This window comes from Monodon monoceros, unplaced genomic scaffold (assembly GCF_005190385.1).
Source record: "Monodon monoceros isolate NGI ecotype Baffin Bay Population unplaced genomic scaffold, NGI_Narwhal_1 Super_Scaffold_9, whole genome shotgun sequence".
In the NCBI taxonomy this organism is placed as follows: Eukaryota; Metazoa; Chordata; class Mammalia; order Artiodactyla; family Monodontidae; genus Monodon; species Monodon monoceros.
The window spans coordinates 50732127-50751420 of NW_021703786.1; the positions used below are offsets into that span (position 1 = coordinate 50732127).

Genomic DNA, 19294 nt, shown 5'->3' on the forward strand with positions numbered 1-19294 from the left:
AGAAATAATACATTTCTGGTAGAGCTGTTGTAAGGAGCCCTTAGAAGAGCACGTGCACGTAAACTTGGGCATTATTAATATTTTTTGACACAACCTCTTCCTAGATCTCAAACCACACCACCGGGGAGGCCCAGCCGTACAGGGACATCTGTTCCGCCTGCAGATAATCAGTCACCCCTAGGACCCTGCTGCACACCTCGGTGTCGGCCCCACCTACTGCCCGGGTCTTGCGCACGCCCCGGACCCACCCCGGACGCGGATGTCAGCGCCGCGGCCCACTTAAGGACGGGAGGGGGCGGGCCCGGGAAGGCTCCGCCTCCGCGCTTAGGTCAGCGCGCAGCGCTGCGCGTGACGCTCTGGTTGCCGCAGAGACGCCCCGCCCCCGCGCGGCGCTGCGGAAACTGGAGCTCCGGGCGGCGTCGGCAGCGGCGCGGAAGGCGGCGAGGCAGGGGCGGCAGGAGCCGGCGCGGCGACCGCAGCGAGAGCGGCGGGGACAGAGCAGACAACAACGAAGGCGCACAGGCAGCCGGGCCGGGCCACGGGGAGAGCGGCCGCTGGGAAGCGGGCGGGAGGCTGGGCGGGCAGCGAGCAGCCGCCGAGCCGCGAAGCGACATGGTGCTGCTCAAGGAGTAGTGAGTGTCCAGCCGGCCGTGCGGAAGCGAGGAGGGAGGGAGAGTCGAGGATGACGAGCAGGGAGGGTGATGGCCTGGCGGAGGACGGACGGGGCCCGACGGGGTGGAGAGCGCTGGATGGGCGGCCCAGCAGGGGCTGAGGGGACAGCGAGGGCCGGACAGGGCCCGAGGTGGGCCGAACGGGGATAAAGCGGGAGGGACAGCACCTGAGGTGGGGCCCAAGGGGCAGTGAGGGCCGAAGAGGCCTGAGGAGAGGCTGAGGGGACAAAGAGGGCCGGGCAGGCCTGAGATGAGGTCAAGGGGACAGTGAGAGCCGGACAGGGCATGAGGAGGGGCTGAGGGGATCGAGGGTGCTGGATGAGATGTGCGGTGGTCCTAGAGTGGAGGCTAAGGGAGGAAGGGGCCAGCCAGAGCTGCAGGACTGGCTGAGAGGACCCACCGGAGAGGGAGGAGTTGTCTGAGTGGCTGAGGAACGGTTAGACAAGGGCAGACAGGGCTGGGGAGCCGGGGAGCCAGCCAGAGTGGAGAGGGGTTTGGGGCTGAACAATACCAAGGGGCACTGGGAGATCAGATAAGACAGCTTCAAGAATGGAGTTGGGATGATGGGGCCGAGTGTTGAAGGCAACCTGGGGTGTGAGGAGTGGCTGCCTTAGGCATCAGGGGAAGGATTGTGATAAGTAGACACAGGAAAAGGACTAGGGAGTCAGCGTCAGGCTGAGCGACAGGGGAAGGGTATAAGGAGATAGCAGAGGGGACAGATGGTGTGACATGGTGCCCACGTGGTGGGGGCAGAGGACGAGGTATTTGGGAAAAAAGGCTTAGAATGATTGCTTGGGACTTGGAGACACTTGGGTGAGGAGTCCAGAATATATTGGGCAGGGGCTGAAGTGATATGAGGGAGTTATGGTGATGGAGAGAGCTAGGATGTTACCAGGGAGGAGAACAGTTTGGAAAAAGAGTATGTTTGTGAGTAAATATACATGTTATTGGAGTTGGGGTGGGGGACAGGGCCAACGTGTCTCTGGGGGATTCTCAGTCTTGGTGCAAAGAGATGGGGAAATTGCTCTGAGGCATTGATATTTTCATAAAGCCATTGACTGAGGAAAAATGGTGAAGAGTGAGGGAGTTTCTGAGTAGTTAATGGGCGGTGGAGATGAGTGACTTCTGGTAGGAGTTGCAGGGAGATGGGCTTGCTCGTGAAATCCACGGGACTGGATGACAGGTGGGGATGTTCGGATTGCTAATCTTTCAAATATGAGATGACCCATTCCTGAAGCTTATGGTTCCAAGTAATCATCTTAGGACTTTTTTTTTTCTTCTTCAAAGAGGAAAGATTGGGAGTTGGGGGAGAGGAGAGATTGGATGTGTACGTGCAGAACTTTCAGTGAAACTGTGCTTCCCTGGAGGGGAGGGCAAGTGGGCAGCATTCGGCCAGAAGCCCAGAAGGTCCGGAAGTGGGAGGTGTCCGGTTAGAGAGCATCTGGTGGAATTCACTTGGTAGCCAGGCAGGTGTGCTGAGAGCTGTTTCCATTTTGTCAGTGAGGGGACTTTGCCCCATCCCATCTGGTTTGCTCCTTGGAGGTGTTTAGGACTTTTGGACATAGTGTGGAGCTTTGGATAGCAAAGGGAAGAGACCCAGGTGTCATCCCAGCTTGACACCTCATCTGAAGAGTGTTATTTCAAAGCCCCTCCACCTCTATTTCTTTCTTTCTTTCTTTTTTTTGACCACACTGAGCGGCATGCGGGATCTTAGTTCCCCGACCAGGGATTGAACCCGTGCCCCCTGCAGTAGAAGTGCGGAGTCTTAACCACTGGACCGCCAGGGAAGTCCCCCCACCTCTATTTCTTGACATCCAATCTGATGCTGATCCAGCCAGAGTACAGAGTTTTGTGTGGTGAGGAGGAAGAATCTTGGGAATCCAACAAGAGGAGAGCATGCACTTTGGATTTTAATCTTGACTGTACAGATGACAGACTTTTCCCATTCTCCTGATTCATTTTTTTCTATTCCCAGTTGAATCCTAGAATCTGTAGAAACCTGTAGGTTTTGTAAAGAGGGTCAGGCAGGGAAAGGAAGGGACCTTCAGAAGAGATCTGAGTGAGTTTTGAAGAGAGGTCCTCCCTTCTCAGTCTTTGTTCTCCGCCCCTTGAAGCCTGCCAGGGAAAGGTCCAAGGTGCCAGGTGTGCAGAGCCTGCCTGGCATCTGCGTTTCCTTCCTGCCCAACTTGTGCCCTATGTGTGCTTGGGTGTGTGTGTGCACCCCTGGGCGGGGGACCAAGAGGGAGGCATCGGAGACACCTGGCTGTGGCTGCAGCGCTGCAGCTCTGGAGAATGCAAGTGAAGGTCACACTGAAGTGAACACAGCTCCAGTCCCAGCCCCGCACTGCCTCTGTGGCCCTGTCCTTTGGAGTTGCACCCTATTGCTGCTGAAGTGGTTTTGCTCCCAAGGAGCCAGGGAGAAATGTCTGGGTGTGCAGCTGTCCTATAGCAGCCTCAGGGCATCCTGTCAGGAAGTGGCTGATGCCCATCTCCTTTTGGGGGAGACTTAACTGCCTGCCCAGGGTCTGAAGTTTGTCCCTGTTGATTTTTCTGACACTTCCTGTAACAGGATTCACCTTGATTTGATTTCTGCAAATTCTTGGATGTGATTTTTACTGCTGTTCTTGAAGATAAAAGGCTTATTGTTTTCTAGGAAGTTTCTCCTGAGGGTGCAGAAATTGTGGCCTCCAAGTTGGAAGTATTTTTCTGCACTGTTGGCTTTCTCTAATGGGAGGACAACATTAGTAGCAGCATCCAGTAACCTGCAGGATTTACATTATTTGAGTCATTCTGGAGGAAGGGGAGTTAGCAGGCAGTAGAGACTTGGAGCCCGTTTTGTTTTTCCTGCTACTTTTCTGCTCTGTGCCTTGCCTTGAGTGTGAAGTTTTTCTCAGATCCCTCTGGGTGTCTCTTGCTATCTGGGGACCTTTGTGGGACTAGAAGCTAGTGAGCAGGCTCTTTACCAGCCTGGAGCAAGGATCCCAATTGGCAGGACCAATGCATAGAAAGGAGAGCATAGCAGCACGTGCTTCACCAAGCATGCAAGATGCAGGAGGCTCCAGGGGGTTCCACCTAGGGTCTGGGAACTGAGAATCTAAGCTTGGGAGCTGACTTGATTCGTAGGAATACAACTAAGCGTTTTGTTTTTTGTTTTTTGTTTTTACGGTATGCGGGCCCCTCACTGCTGCGGCCTCTCCTGTCGCGGAGCACAGGGTCCGGACACGCAGGCTCAGCGGCCATGGCTCACGGGCCCAGCCGCTCCACGGCATGTGGGATCTTCCCGGACCGGGGCACGAACCCGTGTCCCCTGCATCGGCAGGCAGACCCTCAACCACTGTGCCACCAGGGAAGCCCCAACCAAGCGTTTCTGTCTCAGCTCTCTGACCTCACAGTTTTGAGCTGGGGGTTGGCCATTGCTCTGCATTACAAATGCAAGCCACCCAGAGAAGGGCCACTGGCCCTCACACCTCTGTGTGTGGAGTTCTGACCAGTGTGGGACTTCGCTGGCCATGGCTTCTCCATCAGGTGATTGATTGGTGGTACCTCCAACAATTGGTAATCATTGAAATGGAGAAGGAAAAGAAAGTGATCAGTTGGGGTGTCTTTGGACAGCTTCTGGAGGTCAGGACATAAGTTAGGTGTCCTCTCTTGATGGCTTTGTGGTAGTAGCTTGTATTGTAATATCTGGCCCCGGAGCAGAGATGGTTGGTGCGTGCTCTTAGGGTGATTAATCCTCCAAGGAGCTTGGCCCCTCCCTAGCCTTTCACCTTGAGGGCTGTTGTTGGGAGGTTGGGTCCACAGAATTAAATCCCCAGGACCTGCTTCTTTGGGTCTGAATCCTCATCTTGGCTTCGGAGTTTGCAGGGGTGAGTCCTCCTGTATTAACCTCCTATGTTAACGGAGAGAGGTAGACCCATTGGCGAGTTTTGTTGGGGAAGATATGAGTGGGAGAGAGGGAGAAGAAGACAGCTCCAAATGTGAGTCAGAGGCCTGGGAAGTAGCTGGTGAGGGGACAGGTTTGCACCGAATCACAGGGTTCTAAATGAAGTGCCAGAAGGGACAGAGGGTCGTAGCCTTGAAGCACTCGGGGCCATTCTCTGCTGGGTTTTTGACAGCGAGCGTAGCGTCACGTGCAACGAAACATTTAATACCATTCTAAGATGATGCTTTAAGAGCAGGTTTCAGAGCCTGAAGTTGATACTCTTTTCCCTCTCTTGCAGTCGAGTCATCCTACCTGTGTCTGTAGAAGAGGTAAGTCCTTTTTCTTCTTTTTCTTCATAGTTGGATATACTTGCTTGTGACCCTTAGCTCAGTCGGGCTCCTGGCGGCCCACACTAGTATCTTCTTGTGGTTTTCATGTTTGTTCTAGCATAGAGATAATCAGTACTCGATGTGAATTTTCCTGGTGCAATTTTCAGTTGAAGGAGGGCGCTTATGTCTCTGACCAACTATGTGCAACCTGCCTCAAGCTGTTGACCAGCGAGATAACTGAGTAGACACTAAACCAGCCCCTCTTACCTGCTAGAACTCAGCCTGTTTGGGGACATGTTACTGAGGGGATTAAGTACGTGCATTTCTGGGACCTCTGTGACTCAACAGGGAAGTGTGCCTGGCTCTCTCTGGTTGTGTGACAAACCAGCAGGACTGGAAATCTCTGAGGCCCTTCCTGGCCATACTCTAGGTGACTGCTAGGAAGACCGAGGCCCAGAACCCTTCTTTCACGGAGGGCAGGGAATGACAGATGGGCTTGGCTTGCCCTCTGTCCTTTTATGGTTCTTGGGCCTGACGTTCCTGTGTATAGGGATCTGGCAGGATTTGCCACAAGAAGGTTCATAGGCCGTGCTGACTCAGAGTTGGTCTCTGGGACAGCAGAAGACTGTCACAGAGCCTCCCTTGTCCCGCCCTTTCTCTGAACTTCCTTCACTCTCCTCTCCCAGCTCAGCCTTGTTCTTTGCTCCCTTTGGAATCCACAGGTCCCTCAGCTTTCAGTTAAGCTCGACTTCGGGTGAAGCTGCTCAGCCAGTATGGTGCCCTCAGTCGCCCTCTTTCCTGCAGTGTCAGCTCTTGTGGTAACTTCCACCCTGTTCCAAATATGAAATGGACCTTTGAAAACTGAGATCAGGCCAACAGAGCCCGCAGCACACTTGAGATGAGACAAATGGCCTCTTGGCGCCCAAAGAGGGTGGGCAGGCATTGGCCCCCCAGAGGATTGTCTCTGGTGGTGGGCTGTACGTCTGTTAAGAGCTGTGGAGACCTGGGGGAGGGGTCAGGGTGGGCCTCGAACGTGATGTGGGAGTTCTGGGAAAGGAGGATAAGAGAAATGAGGCTGGGGAAGCTGGGGGAGGGGATAGCTGGGTAGATGCTGCGATCCCTGGAGGCCCCTGAGGTGTACATGGGGCCTGGGAACCATGGGCTTGGGCTGAGAGCTGTTGGCTCGGAGGAGCCCTGCTAGCCCATCTCCTTGGGGTCCTTGCTCTCTATGAAAAACAGCAAGTGATTTTCCAAACCAGGAGGCCAAGCAGGAAGGCCCAGCACGCTACTTGCCCTGAAACTTGGGGGTCCTATGCCTCTCTCTCTGCTGTACAGGAGGTTCCCACACCCCAGAGAGGAAGATGTCCCCCGGGAGTTCAGGAGCACCTCAAAGTGGTGTTTAGGGGTGAAGTGGATCATTTTTACAGGGAGTTTCTTTTTTTTTTTAATTTATTTATTTATGGCTGCGTTGGGTCTTGGCTGCTGCACGTGGGCTTTCTCTAGTTGCGGTGAGCAGGGGTACTCTTCGTTGTGGTGCACGGGCTTCTCATTGTGGTGGCTTCTCTTGTTGCGGAGCATGGGCTCTAGGCGTGTGGGCTTCAGTAGTTGTGGCATGTGGGCTTAGTTGCTCCGTGGCATGTGGGATCTTCCTGGACCAGGGATCGAACCTGTGTCCCCTGTATTGGCAGGCGGATTCTCAACCACTGCGCCACCAGGGATGCCCCTGCAGGGAGTTTCTTGATGGAATGACAGGTGGGAATGTCTCTGAGAGGTGTGGCAGACCCAGGAGGGCCAGCACTGTCCGGGGGCACCTCTTGGCTGATTGCTTATGGTGGAGCCAAGCATGGAGGGAAAGGGGAACTCACCTTGAGAGCGTCCACAATTGGCGGTTTTCAGTTTGTGGTTGTTTGTTTTTGGAGCATTGAGGAAATTGTGGGGTGAACTGAGCCTGAAAGCTGAAGCTTGGGAAGTAAGCACTGGTTACGATTCACCTGTAAGCCTGGTGATGGTCAACACATTCTCAGCCATAAACCACTGATGAGAAAGCAGTGCTTGGCCTGTGCAGGGTTGAAGCAGGAGCTGCTCTTTTGATGGCTTGAACCTTGGTTCCAGGAGATCAGAAAATCTTGAATGCGGAAGCCAAAGAAGAGATAACTAATGACCAGCCTTCTCAGAGTCTTTTATCGATAACCCATCCTGACTAACGGTTCCCATGGGAACAGCCCAGTGTCATGTGGCTGTTGGATTCACTTCCCAATTGGAGGCCCTCAGAGCTTTCTGATTTGGAAGGGGAATGAAAAGAGAATAGAGAAGCCCCTGTCTTTATGACCATCCTGATGGCTTGAATCAATGTTTTGGGGTAAAATCAGCTTCTGGCTGGCCAGAGCCTTTGGCCTAATACTCACTGTGCAGGGTTTCTGGACGTTCTGCAGCAAAGCAAGAGAGCCCTGGCTGTTTAACGTGGTGTGTCCGCCAGTGGTTCCTTGCTCAGTTCGGGCCGCCTTTTCCCCCTACTGTGGGTAGGGCTGTTTTACTTCTCATTTCCAGAGATGCATGGCACCAGGCCCCTTTGGTGCCTGGGCTGGCAGGTCCATGGGGGTGGGACCAACAGCTGTGCTGTTTTTCATGACATGTTTCAGGTGCACCCACTACATCTTCCTGGGCTCCCACTCCCAGATTGCCAAAGTGGTGGAGTCTCTGTTTTCCTTAGCTGTCTTCTTTCTTGGGAACAAGGGAGCAGATCTCCAGGGCAGGGAGCACTGTCCTGGGCCAGAGGAGGCTGGAATCCTCGTCTCCTTGGGGCTCTTTATCTGATTTAATGTTCTGATCCCCATCCCCCATCTCTACCCCATCTGAGTCTGGCTGCTTTCTGCTTTCCCAGGGTGCAGAGCCATGGTGCCAAAGGGAACCCTCTGACATGAAAAGTATCCCTCACTTGTAGCTTGTGGAGGCTAGTCTTATTCACCCCTTAGAATTAACAAAACTGCCTTACATGTCTCATTGGGATTAAAGGATCAGAATATCAAGAGAGATTAAAAGGGGAAGATGCCAGCCCAACACACTGATCCTCTTAGAGCCTGCCCTCTGATTCCTGCAGCTGAAGAGGAACCAAATGAAGGGGATTAGTCTCTGCTGGGGCCCCTCCCCAAGCAGCACCACCAGCCGGCCCCCCAGTCCCCTCCACCGGCCTGGTAAAACCAGCCTCCCCTTCCCTTTAGGACTGCTGAGTCAGTGGTTAGATGTTCTTATGACTCTTCTCTGAAACAGAATTACTGCTGCCTCCTAGGAACCCCTGGCTCAGCCAAACCCTGACCCACTTGATAGGGGATTTCATGTATGCCTCTGTTAGGGGGTGGACTTGGAAAGGCAGAGGGACAGCTTGGGGTTCCCTGGGGGCATTGAGGCAGCCCTGATGTTGCTCTGGATTAGCAAGGTCAAGGTGACTGGCTCTCACCCAGATGTTCCTCTTTACAGGATTAACCCAGCCTTGACAGTTTGCCTGGGCCTTTCCTTGGCATCCTGTACTGCGTTTTTGCTTCGGAAGTTAGGGCTCTTTCAGCTTCATGGTGAACAGTGAATTGTCCTGGTGTGCTGCCTCACCTCCTTCCATGTTTTGCCCAGAAACGTCTCTGTGGTGCTTAGGAGGCTGCCAGGTAGAGCAGGCCTCAAAGGGAGAAAGACCTTTGTCTTTCACTCCTGAGAGTACCAGGAGCTTGGGGAAGGGGCGTGGAGGGTGAGGAAAATCGATCCCCACCCCTCCCCAAACTATAATCAAGTTTCTTTTTCTCATACTCCCTAAACCGTTGTGCCTGGTGGCATTGGCCGTGATAGGGAAGATGCATCCTTTGGTATAGGCGTAACTTCCTGCTTTAATGGTTGCGTTCATTCTCTTTTCACCTCATTTTTCCCTCTAGACAGCTTCCCTCAGAGAGAAGGGAGCAGAAGGGCCAGGCCTGGGCACTGCCCAGGTCATTGGCCCTAATACTGAGTTGTCTTGAGGGATCAGAGGAGGCCAGTGATCTTGACTGGTGACTTGATAGGGTGGCATGTGACCCAAATAAAGGAAAACTAGGCTTTGGCCATCTAGTAAGTGCCAACATAGAGGGTGCACCCAGCCAGCACTGTGGGATAGGAATCTGTGCTATCTAATACGGGAAGCAGGGCGCTTGCTTCAGCCCCACCAGGAAGCAGGAAAGCATCAGGAGGTTTGGTTGCCTGCAGGACTGCTCTGGGAGCTGCTGTCAGGGTGAGGAGGGGCCCAACGCTGGAGAAGAAACAAGTAGATGAGCCAGTGTTTTGTTTTGTTTTTTTTTTTTTTTTCGGTACGCAGGCCTCTCACTGTTGTGTGTGGCCTCTCCCGTTGAGGAGCACAGGCTCCGGACGTGCAGGCTCAGCGGCCATGGCTCACGGGCCCAGCCGCTCTGCAGCACGTGGGATCTTCCTGGACCGGGGCACGAACCCGTGTCCCCTGCATCAGCAGGCAGACTCTCAACCACTGCGCCACCAGCGAAGTCCCGATGAGCCACTTTTATAGCAGGGGTTGTGGATTTCACAGTGCACTGGGTACCTTTCTTTACAAGAAGTCATGTCTTAGGACCTGTTTAAATGAATGGGATAAAGAGATTTCTAACAACCAACCCAGATCTTGTTTGGGGATCTGGGACCAAAGGCAGGTCCAGGGTAAAAACTACCTTGGACTCTATTTTCTGGATAGTGGTGTGAGATTAAGCATATTCACCTGCCTCCTGAAGCCTTGAAGTAGGATGTGAAAATGGGAAAGATGAAATTAAACACACCTGATGGCTAAAGAGAGGCCACAGAGCAGCTTTTCTTAGTGGCTCTGGGTGGATTTGGGCAAGGCCACATGAGAAACTGCGGAATAAGCTCCCGGATCAGGGGGTCCCAGAGCGATCTAATTGGACACAGTTCCTGGCAACTGGACTGTGTGCAGCCATCGAGAAGATTCTGCGTTGGCAGTAACTCCCGTCTCTCTGTTTCTTCAGTATCAAGTAGGGCAGCTGTATTCTGTGGCTGAGGCCAGCAAAAATGAAACGGGTGGTGGTGAAGGTGTGGAGGTCCTGGTGAATGAGCCCTATGAAAAGGACGGCGAGAAAGGCCAGTACACGCACAAGATCTACCACTTACAGAGGTAGGTGGCTGCGCAGCAGAGCGAAGGTGTCCTGGTATCAAAGTGGAGACAGCGGATCATTCGGGGTGTTTTCTGAGTTGTTAGCTGGTTGATCAAGTTGCTTCACCTGTGAGAGTAGGTACAGGTAGTTCTTCTTTGCTCACTTAAAGGGTTGTTTGTTTTTATTATTTTTTTTTATTTTTATTTTATGTATTTTTTGCGGTACGCGGGCCTCTCACTGTTGTGGCCTGTCCCGTGGACACTCAGGCTCAGCGGCCATGGCTCACGGGCCCAGCCGCTCTGCGGCATGTGGGATCTTCCTGGACCGGGGCACAAACCCGTGTCCCCTGCATCGGCAGGCAGACTCTCAACCACTGCGCCGCCAGGGAAGCCCACACGTCGTATCTTTGAACAAATGTGCTAGAATTTGTTTCACCGGTCTTCTCTTGATGTATATTTACAGTCATTTCCAGATGTTTACATACAGTACTCCACTAAAACTCCTTCTGCACAAATCTTTTGATGTACCCAATGTGTGTAAATCTATAGTAAATGTTCCTACAAGTAGAATTGTGGGGTCAGGTAGTATTTTAAATTCTGATATTGTGAAATCAGCTACCGGAGAAATTTTGGTACCTCTCTTTGGATCAAAGGCATAAGTATTTAAGAGTATGGCTTGAACTGATTGGTTTACCAAAATCCATTGCAAACCATACAATTGCTGAATCCCTAACCAAGACAGTAATGTTTCAGTAAACTGTAAGCTGGCCCAAAGGACATTGAAAGCCATGGTAAACATACACCAGCTTGAATGGAAATTGAATCAATCTAGTTTTAGAAACTACCCAGTACTGGAAAAAATAAACCTGCTATTTTTTTTTAATTGTGGTAAAACGTACATAACACAAAATTCACCATTCTTACCATTTCTTAAAAAATATTTACTTATTTATTTATTTATCTGGTTGCACTGGATCTTAGTTGCGGCAGGCAGGCTCCTTAGTTGTGGCATGCATGTGGGATTTAGTTCCCGGACCAGGGCTTGAACCTGGGCCCCCTGCATTGGGAGCACGGAGCCTTATCCATTGTGCCACCAGGGAAGTCCCACCATTTTTAAGTTCAGTGGCATTAAGTAACATTCACATTGTTGTGCAACTTAAACCTGAACCTTAATCTCTAGTCAGTTAAACTGAGCAAAGCAGTTTCATTTTCATTTGGTAAACTCGCTGATTTAATGTAGTCTGCTGATCTAGGGATGTAAAAGTGCCAGCCCAGAGGGGTCCAGGATTTTGTGAGTGCCAGAGCCAGGAAGAGAACAACACTGAAGTGGGGGAAAAAATCTCATCAAAGGACTTTCTGGTGGTCCAATGGTTAAGACTCCCTTCTTCCACTGCAGGGGGCACGGGTTTGATCCCTGGTCGGGGAACTAAGATCCCACATGCCGCGTGGTGTGGTCAAAAAGTTAAAAAAACAAAACAAAACAAAAAAACTCACCAGGATCCCATTTCCTTGACATTGTGCTCTTTTCCCTCCATGCCTTCTCCTCGTCCTCCTCTGAGTTGACTGCCAACCAATCCTTACTGAGCCATTAACTGTTGATTAGAATAAGGCTTAAGACACACCTTCTGGGGCTTCCCCTGTGGCGCAGTGGTTAAGAATCCGCCTGCTAATTGCAGGGAACATGGGTTCGAGCCCTGGGCTGGGAAGATCCCACATTTGCCGCGGAGCGACTAAACCCTGTGCCACAACTACTGAGCCTGCACTTTAGAACGCGCAGGCCACAACTACTGAAGCCCTTGTGCCACAGCTACTGAAGCCTGCAAACCTAGAGCCCATGCTCTGCAACAGGAGAAGCCACTGCAATGAGAAGCCCGCGCACCACAACGAAGAGTTGCCCCCGCTCACCACAGCTAGAGAAAGCCTGCGCGCAGCAACGAAGACCCAGCGCAGCCAAAAATTAATTAATTAATTTTAAAAAGACACACTTTCCTCACAGCACATTTGTATTTTTTAAAGAGGACTTTGAAAAGAGATAGTGAGGCTGGTAGTAGGGGCCAGTTGGTTCCTCAAGACTCAGCTGGTCCAGGCAAAGTGGCAGAGAGGAGGTCTGTACATATGGAGGGTGGGACACGTCTCACCTTCCCCCTTATGGAGAGGGCGGAAACTTTGAACTGCTACCTACCACTACTCTTAACCCCAAAACACCCAGTTGCCAAGAAAAGAAAAGAAAACCAACAGTGCTGAATGCCATGACCACCTCCCCTCATGAGGACCAAAGCCGTTAGTTGTCCCAAATCGGAAACCATGGATTCACAACACCCTCTTCCTTATTTGTCTTATCAAGTCCTTTTTTTTTTTTAAAGATTTATTTATTATTTATTTATTTAATTTTATTTTTGGCTGCATCGGGTCTTAGTTGCGTCACGTGGGATCTTTATTGAGGCATGCGGGATCTTTCACTGCGGCACACGAGCTTCTCTCTAGTTGCGGCGTGCAGGTTTTTCTCTCTCTAGTTGTGGCGTGTGGGTTCCAGAGCATGTGGGCTCTGTAGTTTGCCACACACGGGCTCTCTATTTGAGGCTCAGGAGCTCAGTAGTTGTGGTGCGTGGGCTTAGTTGCCCCACGGCATGTGGGATCTTAGTTCCCTGACCACAGATCGAACCTGTGTCCCCTGTATTGTAAGGCGGATTCTTTAGCACTGGACCACCAGGGAAGTCCCTCATCAAGTCCTTTTGAGTTCATCTCCTTGGTTATCTCCAGCGTTTCCATTTCCTTCCATCATCTCTTGTCTGGATTACCACAGCAGCTCCTAACTGGTCTCCATGCTTTCCACTTCTCCGCACAGCTCCAAGCGTTCTGTCCAGAAGAAGATCTGTTGCTCCCTAGCTTAGAAGCTATAGATGGCCCTTTGCCCTCGGGATAAAGTCCATCCTCTTTGATGCAGCTACAAGATCTTTTATGACCCAGCCTCTGCTTGTTCTCCGGTATTCCCCACCTCATACCTTACACCAGCTACTCTGAACTTCTCTCTCTTCCCCCCAGCTTTTCCCACCCCACTTCCGTCCTCTTGTCTAGCTCAGTCCTACCCACTCGCTACTCTGTGTAAACCTTCCTTTCCCTGGGGAGCCTCCCCATGCACCCTGTTCTCACAGTGCTCTGCCTGGTTAGTTCCACTCCTCACTAGAACGGAAGCTCCCTGAGGGCAGGAGCCATGTCTGTGTGATTCCTACATGCATCCTGGTGCCTAACTCATAGAAATACTTACCTGAATGAGTGTGGCCAAGAGTGAGTGGATCTCAGTGGGCTGCTCTGTGTGTTCCGAGCTAGCTGTGTCCTGGAGGTAGCTCTTTTTCTTAGGCCTCAGGCACTAAGCTGATGAGGTTGTTGGAGCCTGCGAAGACTGCATAGATTACCAGTTAAAAGCTGAGGCAGAGGAATACAGATACCTTTTTTTAAACAAAAGAAACAAAAAGAGCTCATACGGTACCTGCTGCTCTGTAACCTGAGATAAGAATTGAATGGAAGAAAATATTTTGTCCTGGGAGGCAGATGGCCCTGAGGCCCTCCTGGCTGCCCAGAACTGACCCTAGGAGATCAAGTCATCTTGGATCCCATATTCCAGGTTAGTCAGCCAGTCACTCTGGTCCACTCTTGAAGACATCTCATCCTTGCAACGTGTAGTACCATGCCCTGGGCCCAGTGAGCTCTGGAAGAGTGCGTAATGATAGCGTAAGGACTGATAAGCCGTGGCGGTAGCCCGGGGCCTCACCTGCTGTCCTGTTCCGCCAGGGGCCAAGTTGCGGGTGGATGTTAGTAGCCAGCTGAGCTGGTCTCAGGGGAACTTGCGTGTCAACTCCCCACAAAGAAGCTGGAGCTGCAGCCTGGAGAATGTGCAGTAGAAGCCCATTGTCGTCTTCTTTTTTTTTTTTTTTTTTTTAATTATTTATTTATTTATTTTTGGCTGTGTTGGGTCTTTGTTGCTGCGCACGGGCTTTCTCTAGTTGTGGCGAGTGGGGGCTACTCTTCGTCGTGGTGCGCGGGCTTCTCATTGTGGTGGCTTCTCTTATTGCAGAGCACGAGCTCTAGGTGATCAGGCTCAGTAGTTGTGGTGCACGGGCTTAGTTGCTCCGCGGCATGTGGGATCTTCCTGGACCGGGGCTCGAACCCATGTCCCCTGCCTTGGCAGGCAGATTCTTAACCTCTGTGCCACCAGGGAAGTCCTTAGCCCATTGTCTTCTAACTCTCTCCTCTGTTTCTCTTCGTAACCCTTTTCTCACTACAGCAAAGTGCCCACATTTGTTCGAATGCTGGCCCCGGAGGGAGCCCTGAATATACATGAAAAAGCGTGGAATGCCTACCCTTATTGCAGAACAGGTGAGTGCAGAGCTGGAATTTGGGCCCCAGGGTGGATGGAGGGTGTGGTCAAGTAGGCCCAGGGGTGGCAGTGAATTGGGGTTTTGTGTCCCACCTTCATTTTCCAGATTAAGCCAGTGGAAGGATGAGCTTGGGGCCTCCCTTCAGGCCGGTGGTGAGTGCCAGTGTTGTCTAGTGCAATTTGGCAGCCAGCTGGGTGGGAGCCACCAAGTAGCCATGGCCCAAGATGGCATAGAACCAATCCCTCCTATTTGAGGATGGTATGATAATTTTGGTTTTTACTGATTACAAAAGTAATGTCCTCTGTCTTGGAGAATACATATAAACAAGAAGATAATCACCCATGATCCTTTCATTTCTAGTCACTGTTAACATTTTAGTGTCTTTCTAATCCTTTTTTAAAATGCTTTCATATACACGTGTATATAAAGTCTCCAGGCACGTTTTTCAGCCAAATTTTGGGTCAAATCATACTAATTATTAAATTGTTCATTTTTACTTAGTAAATGGGAAACCTTTTCTCTGTCACTACATATAGTCTATTGTTTAAAATTTATTAATAGTTGCATAGTATTCCATTGTATGAATGTACTGGGATCTTTTTAAGCTACTCCCTTATTGTTAGATACTGAAATTTCCAGTTTTAATAGGATGTATTCATGTTTGGCTTGAAAAGCAGCAGTGAGGCCCAGGGACTTTTGAGAGAGGCAGTCATAAGAAGGGGCCTTGCAGGGTGACCTTCCTTCGCTGGAGAAGGGCCAGACCTAGACACCAAGGAAACATAGCAAAGAAAACCCTGATGTTGTTGGGGAAAAGTTGAAATAAGCCCAATGTTTGATGACAAAGGATTTAGAAACAGCTAGCCCCCGAGTATGTTATATAACACCTGCAGTCCGAGCCCTGAATCAGTGGCTTCCACTAGACCAGCATGGTGCATGGTTTGGTGGTCTTTTTGTTGTTTTTGTTTTTTTTGGCTGCACCATGTTGCTTGTGGGATCTCAGTTCCTTGACCAGGGATTGAACCCAGACCTTGGCAGTGAAAGCGCTGAGTCCTAATTAGCAGACCACTAGGGAACTTCCTAGACCAGCATGTTCTATAGTTGAAGGTGGGATTAGGACTGGAATTATTCTCTTAATCTTCCCTAGTCTCCTATCTGGAGTTTCTAGAAAGGAAAGATTTGAACCTTCACAGAGAACTTTCTACTCTAGACATTCTGGGATTCTAGCGGGGGGCCTCTAGAGGTCCCCTGGAAGTCGGCTGTGAGCTAAGTAGCTTTTCCCCCAGCCAGTCTACATTTGTTGGCACAGTCTGCCTGCCAGCCTCCGCTTACACTTCTCTTACTTGTTGGGACCTGGCACTCCCTAGATTGTATCTGATGAGGAAGATACATGTGGTCCTTATCCCGTTGACTTTGGGAATGACTGAAGGGGAATGATCACAGGGTCATTGCTCTCTTCAGTCCTATACAGGTTCAAGAACCTTGTATCAGGAGATGCACAGTCATTGGTGGGACCTGGGGCGTGTAATGCTTAGAGTTTTATTGCTGTAGCTGAAAATGCAAACATCACTATTCCCTAATCAGCAGGCAGGAAGCTGTTCAATTCTTGGAAAAGAGGCACATACACACTTCCTTAAAAGACACTGTGGGGGCTTCCCTGGTGGTGCAGTGGTTGAGAGTCCACCTGCCGATGCAGGGGACACGGGTTCGTGCCCCGGTCCGGGAAGATCCCACATGCCGCAGAGCGGCTGGGCCCGTGAGCCATGGCCGCTGAGCCTGCACGTCCGGAGCCTGTGCTCCGCAACGGGAGAGGCCACAACAGTGAGAGGCCCGCGTACCGCAAAAAAAAAAAAAAAAAAAGTGTGCACAGTGGCTGGGTGTGTCTGGTCTAGGGCCAAAGATTAATTTTCTTGATGTGTAAGAGAGTTGCATTGAGCATGTGTCGTAAGAACCTTAGCCAACTTGGCATAAAGGAGGCAAATGGATAGGGTGGACTGCTGCATGCCTGGGGCGGGGTTCTGGGTACACAGCTTGTGCCAACTGAGAGATGCCACTGTCCTCTGTAATTCTGGGGAGAGTATGCTGCAGCTGACATGGGCATTTTTCTAGACACCACATGTTCATTCGCATCTTCTGATCCTTGGCCAAAAGAAGAAAAATGTAATTTCTAAATACTCCGTGAAGAGGAGAGGCAAGGAGCAGGGGAGAGGAGGTTGGCTTCTTCAATGGGTGCTGACTTCACAGTCACACCCCAGCTTCATTACAGAAAGAATGTCTTCTTTTTTATATATAAATTTATTTATTTTATTTTTGGCTGCGTTGGGTCTTCGTTGCTGCATGCGGGGTTTGTCTAGCTGCGGTGAGGGGGGGGTTACTCTTCGTTGCGGTGCACGGGCTTCTCACTGCAGTGGCTTCTCTTGTTGCAGAGCACGGGCTCTAGGTGCACAGGCTTCAGTAGTTGTGGCTGGCAGCCTCTAGAGCGCAGGCTCAGTAGTTGTGGCGCACGGGCTTAATTGCTCCACAGCATGTCGGATCTTCCCGGATGAGGGATCGAACCCATGTCCCCTGCACTGGCAGGGGGATTCTTAACCACTGCGCCGCCAGGGAAGCCCAGAATGAATGTCTCGAATCTTAGATCTGTTCAGTTAGCCATTGCTCTTTTAAAAAGAGATATAAACAAGGAAGGCTATGTCCAGTTCCCTCTGGGGGCTGGTGGGAGAAAGATTATCAGTTCAAACTCTTAGGTTGGCCTAAGTAGATCAGAGTTTGAGGTGAGATGGATAAAGGAGTGTGGAGTGAAACTCCACATGCCTTTTGGAAGGCTCTAACCTTGTCCTCAGTGGAATGAAGTTGGCTGTGGAAAACTCTACTTATTATCAGCTCTTTCTATCCTCTTACCTTTTTTCTCTCTGTTTCTTTTCCCCTGATGCTCATGACTTGACACATGAGGAGGGGGTAAGATGGGACTGGGTCTGTGAGTGAAAGTAGGAAGAGACACTTGCTTTAGCAGCACATGTACTAAAACCGGAACGATACAGAGAAGATTAGCATGGCTCCTGTGCGTGGATGACACGCAAATTCATGAAGCGTTCCATTGAAAAAAAAGAAAGAAAGTAGGAAGAAGAAAATAAATGTTTCTCCTCCTTCCTCTTCCTGTAACCTTAACCCTGGGCTGAATACAGTCTCAATAAAGCCATAGTTTGTTTGTTTGTTTGTTTATAGCAGTGCCACATGGCATGTGGAATCTTAGTTTCCCAGCCGGGGATCGAACCCTCGCCCCCTGCACTGGAAGCATGGAGTCTTAACCACTGGGCCACCAGGGAAGTCCCAAAGCCATAGTTTTTAAAAAGTACCTTACTGGTCTCATTGGAGAGCCCTGTTTTCCAACTGCAGAGGGTTTCCTGAGACCTTTCCAGTGTACATAGGGTTGCAGTTTGAAGAAAAGGGAAGGCTCCGAATGCAGAGGTGTTTGGAGGCTAGAGAGGTGTTTGGAGGCATTGAGGCTAGAGAAGATTGGGAAAGATTGTTTGGTCACCCACATTGGCATTAAAGGCCAGGGAGGGTGTTCACCCTCGTAGGTTCACAGACCTAATTTGTCAGAACTAAATGGATCTGTTTCTCAGGATCTCAGAAAGACCTATATACGAGACCCCCAAATGCCAATATCTTAAGTTATATTGAGATACAAAATTACTAATGAAAACCAGGATATTCCTGTTTGCTGAGTAGGGCGTTCTTTCCTTGCGGACTCTTCTGTATAGAAAACCAAATTATAATCAGAAAGCCAACATGTAGTGAGAACATCCACTTGCTTAAGTGATCAGACCCTTGTGTCTGTGGTGTTTTGTTTTGTTTTGTTAAACAAATTTATTTATTTATTTTTGGCTGCATTGGGTCTTTGTTGCTGCACGCGGGCTTTCTCTAGTTGCAGTGAGCGGGGGCCACTCCTAGTGGTGCACGGGCTTTTCATTGCGGTGGCTTCTCTTGTTGTGGAGCACGGGCTCTAGGTGCATGGGCTTCAGTAGTTGTGGCACGCGAGCTCAGTAGTTGTGGCACGCAGGCTTAGTTGCTCTGCAGCATGTGGGATCTTCCCAGACCAGGGCTCAAACCCGTGTCGCCTGCACTGGCAGGCGGATTCTGAACCACTGCGCCACCAGGGAAGTCCCGCCTTGTGTCTGTTGATTAGCACTTTCTGTCCCAACAGAGGCCAAACTAGGAGAAAGTTGCTCGGAGAGCATAGACTCAGAATCAGGTGGTTAGTGGGAGAAACTTGGGGCCTAGTGTCATCAAACCAGGCCAACCTGACACTGAGGATGGGGCTGCTACATGTGCCACGTACACAGCCCAGGGCTCTTGCTCCCAGAAAAATGCTGGAGAATTTCTGCCAAACTGGTCTCTTTGGACTCGCCCTCGATGGATATTATACCCTTCATTTCCTTTTTTGTTAAACTAATAACAGGGCAGTTATTTCAATAGCCCTTTTAGTTATAATCTTGATCTGGTGCTTTCTTGCAAGTATCTTTCGTTGGATTCAGGGAAATTACTGATAGTCTCTTGGGTTGTTTCTATACAGGGTGGATCTTATCCCTTATATTTCAAATTCTCCTCATCTCGATCTCAGAGGTAACCTTAGTTTCAGTTTTAGAGTTATGGAATTTGACTGTTAGCCCCATGTACTGTCAGATGGGGCAGTGTGGCATCCATCTGAAATTGCGATAACTGCCAAAGTCAGAGGGTACAGAATGATCTGGGCTGTGGTCAGGAGGAAGGCTAGTCTATTCCCCAGTGACATTAGAGCTGCAGTCATTTTCTCTGATAAATAATTGAACGGTGCTTTCCGAGGGGGTCTCATTACAATGATCAGGAGTGTG

The 19294-nt window shown here is 50.5% G+C and overlaps 1 protein-coding gene and 1 non-coding gene across 2 annotated transcripts in view; both read left to right on the forward strand.

Moving 5' to 3' along the window:
- The first annotated feature begins 376 nt into the window (after positions 1 to 376).
- PITPNA (phosphatidylinositol transfer protein alpha) overlaps positions 377 to 19294 on the forward strand; it is a 38853-nt gene continuing 19935 nt past the window's right edge. Inside the window, exons 1-4 of the mRNA XM_029211955.1 lie at positions 377 to 632; positions 4892 to 4922; positions 9926 to 10071; positions 14333 to 14424. Coding sequence (XP_029067788.1) covers positions 613 to 632; positions 4892 to 4922; positions 9926 to 10071; positions 14333 to 14424 — 289 coding nt within the window. The 5' untranslated portion in view covers positions 377 to 612. The remainder of the gene's footprint in view (positions 633 to 4891; positions 4923 to 9925; positions 10072 to 14332; positions 14425 to 19294) is intronic.
- Positions 17422 to 17524, forward strand: LOC114889870. The gene has a single exon (XR_003792164.1). It is a non-coding gene; the product is annotated as a U6 spliceosomal RNA (small nuclear RNA).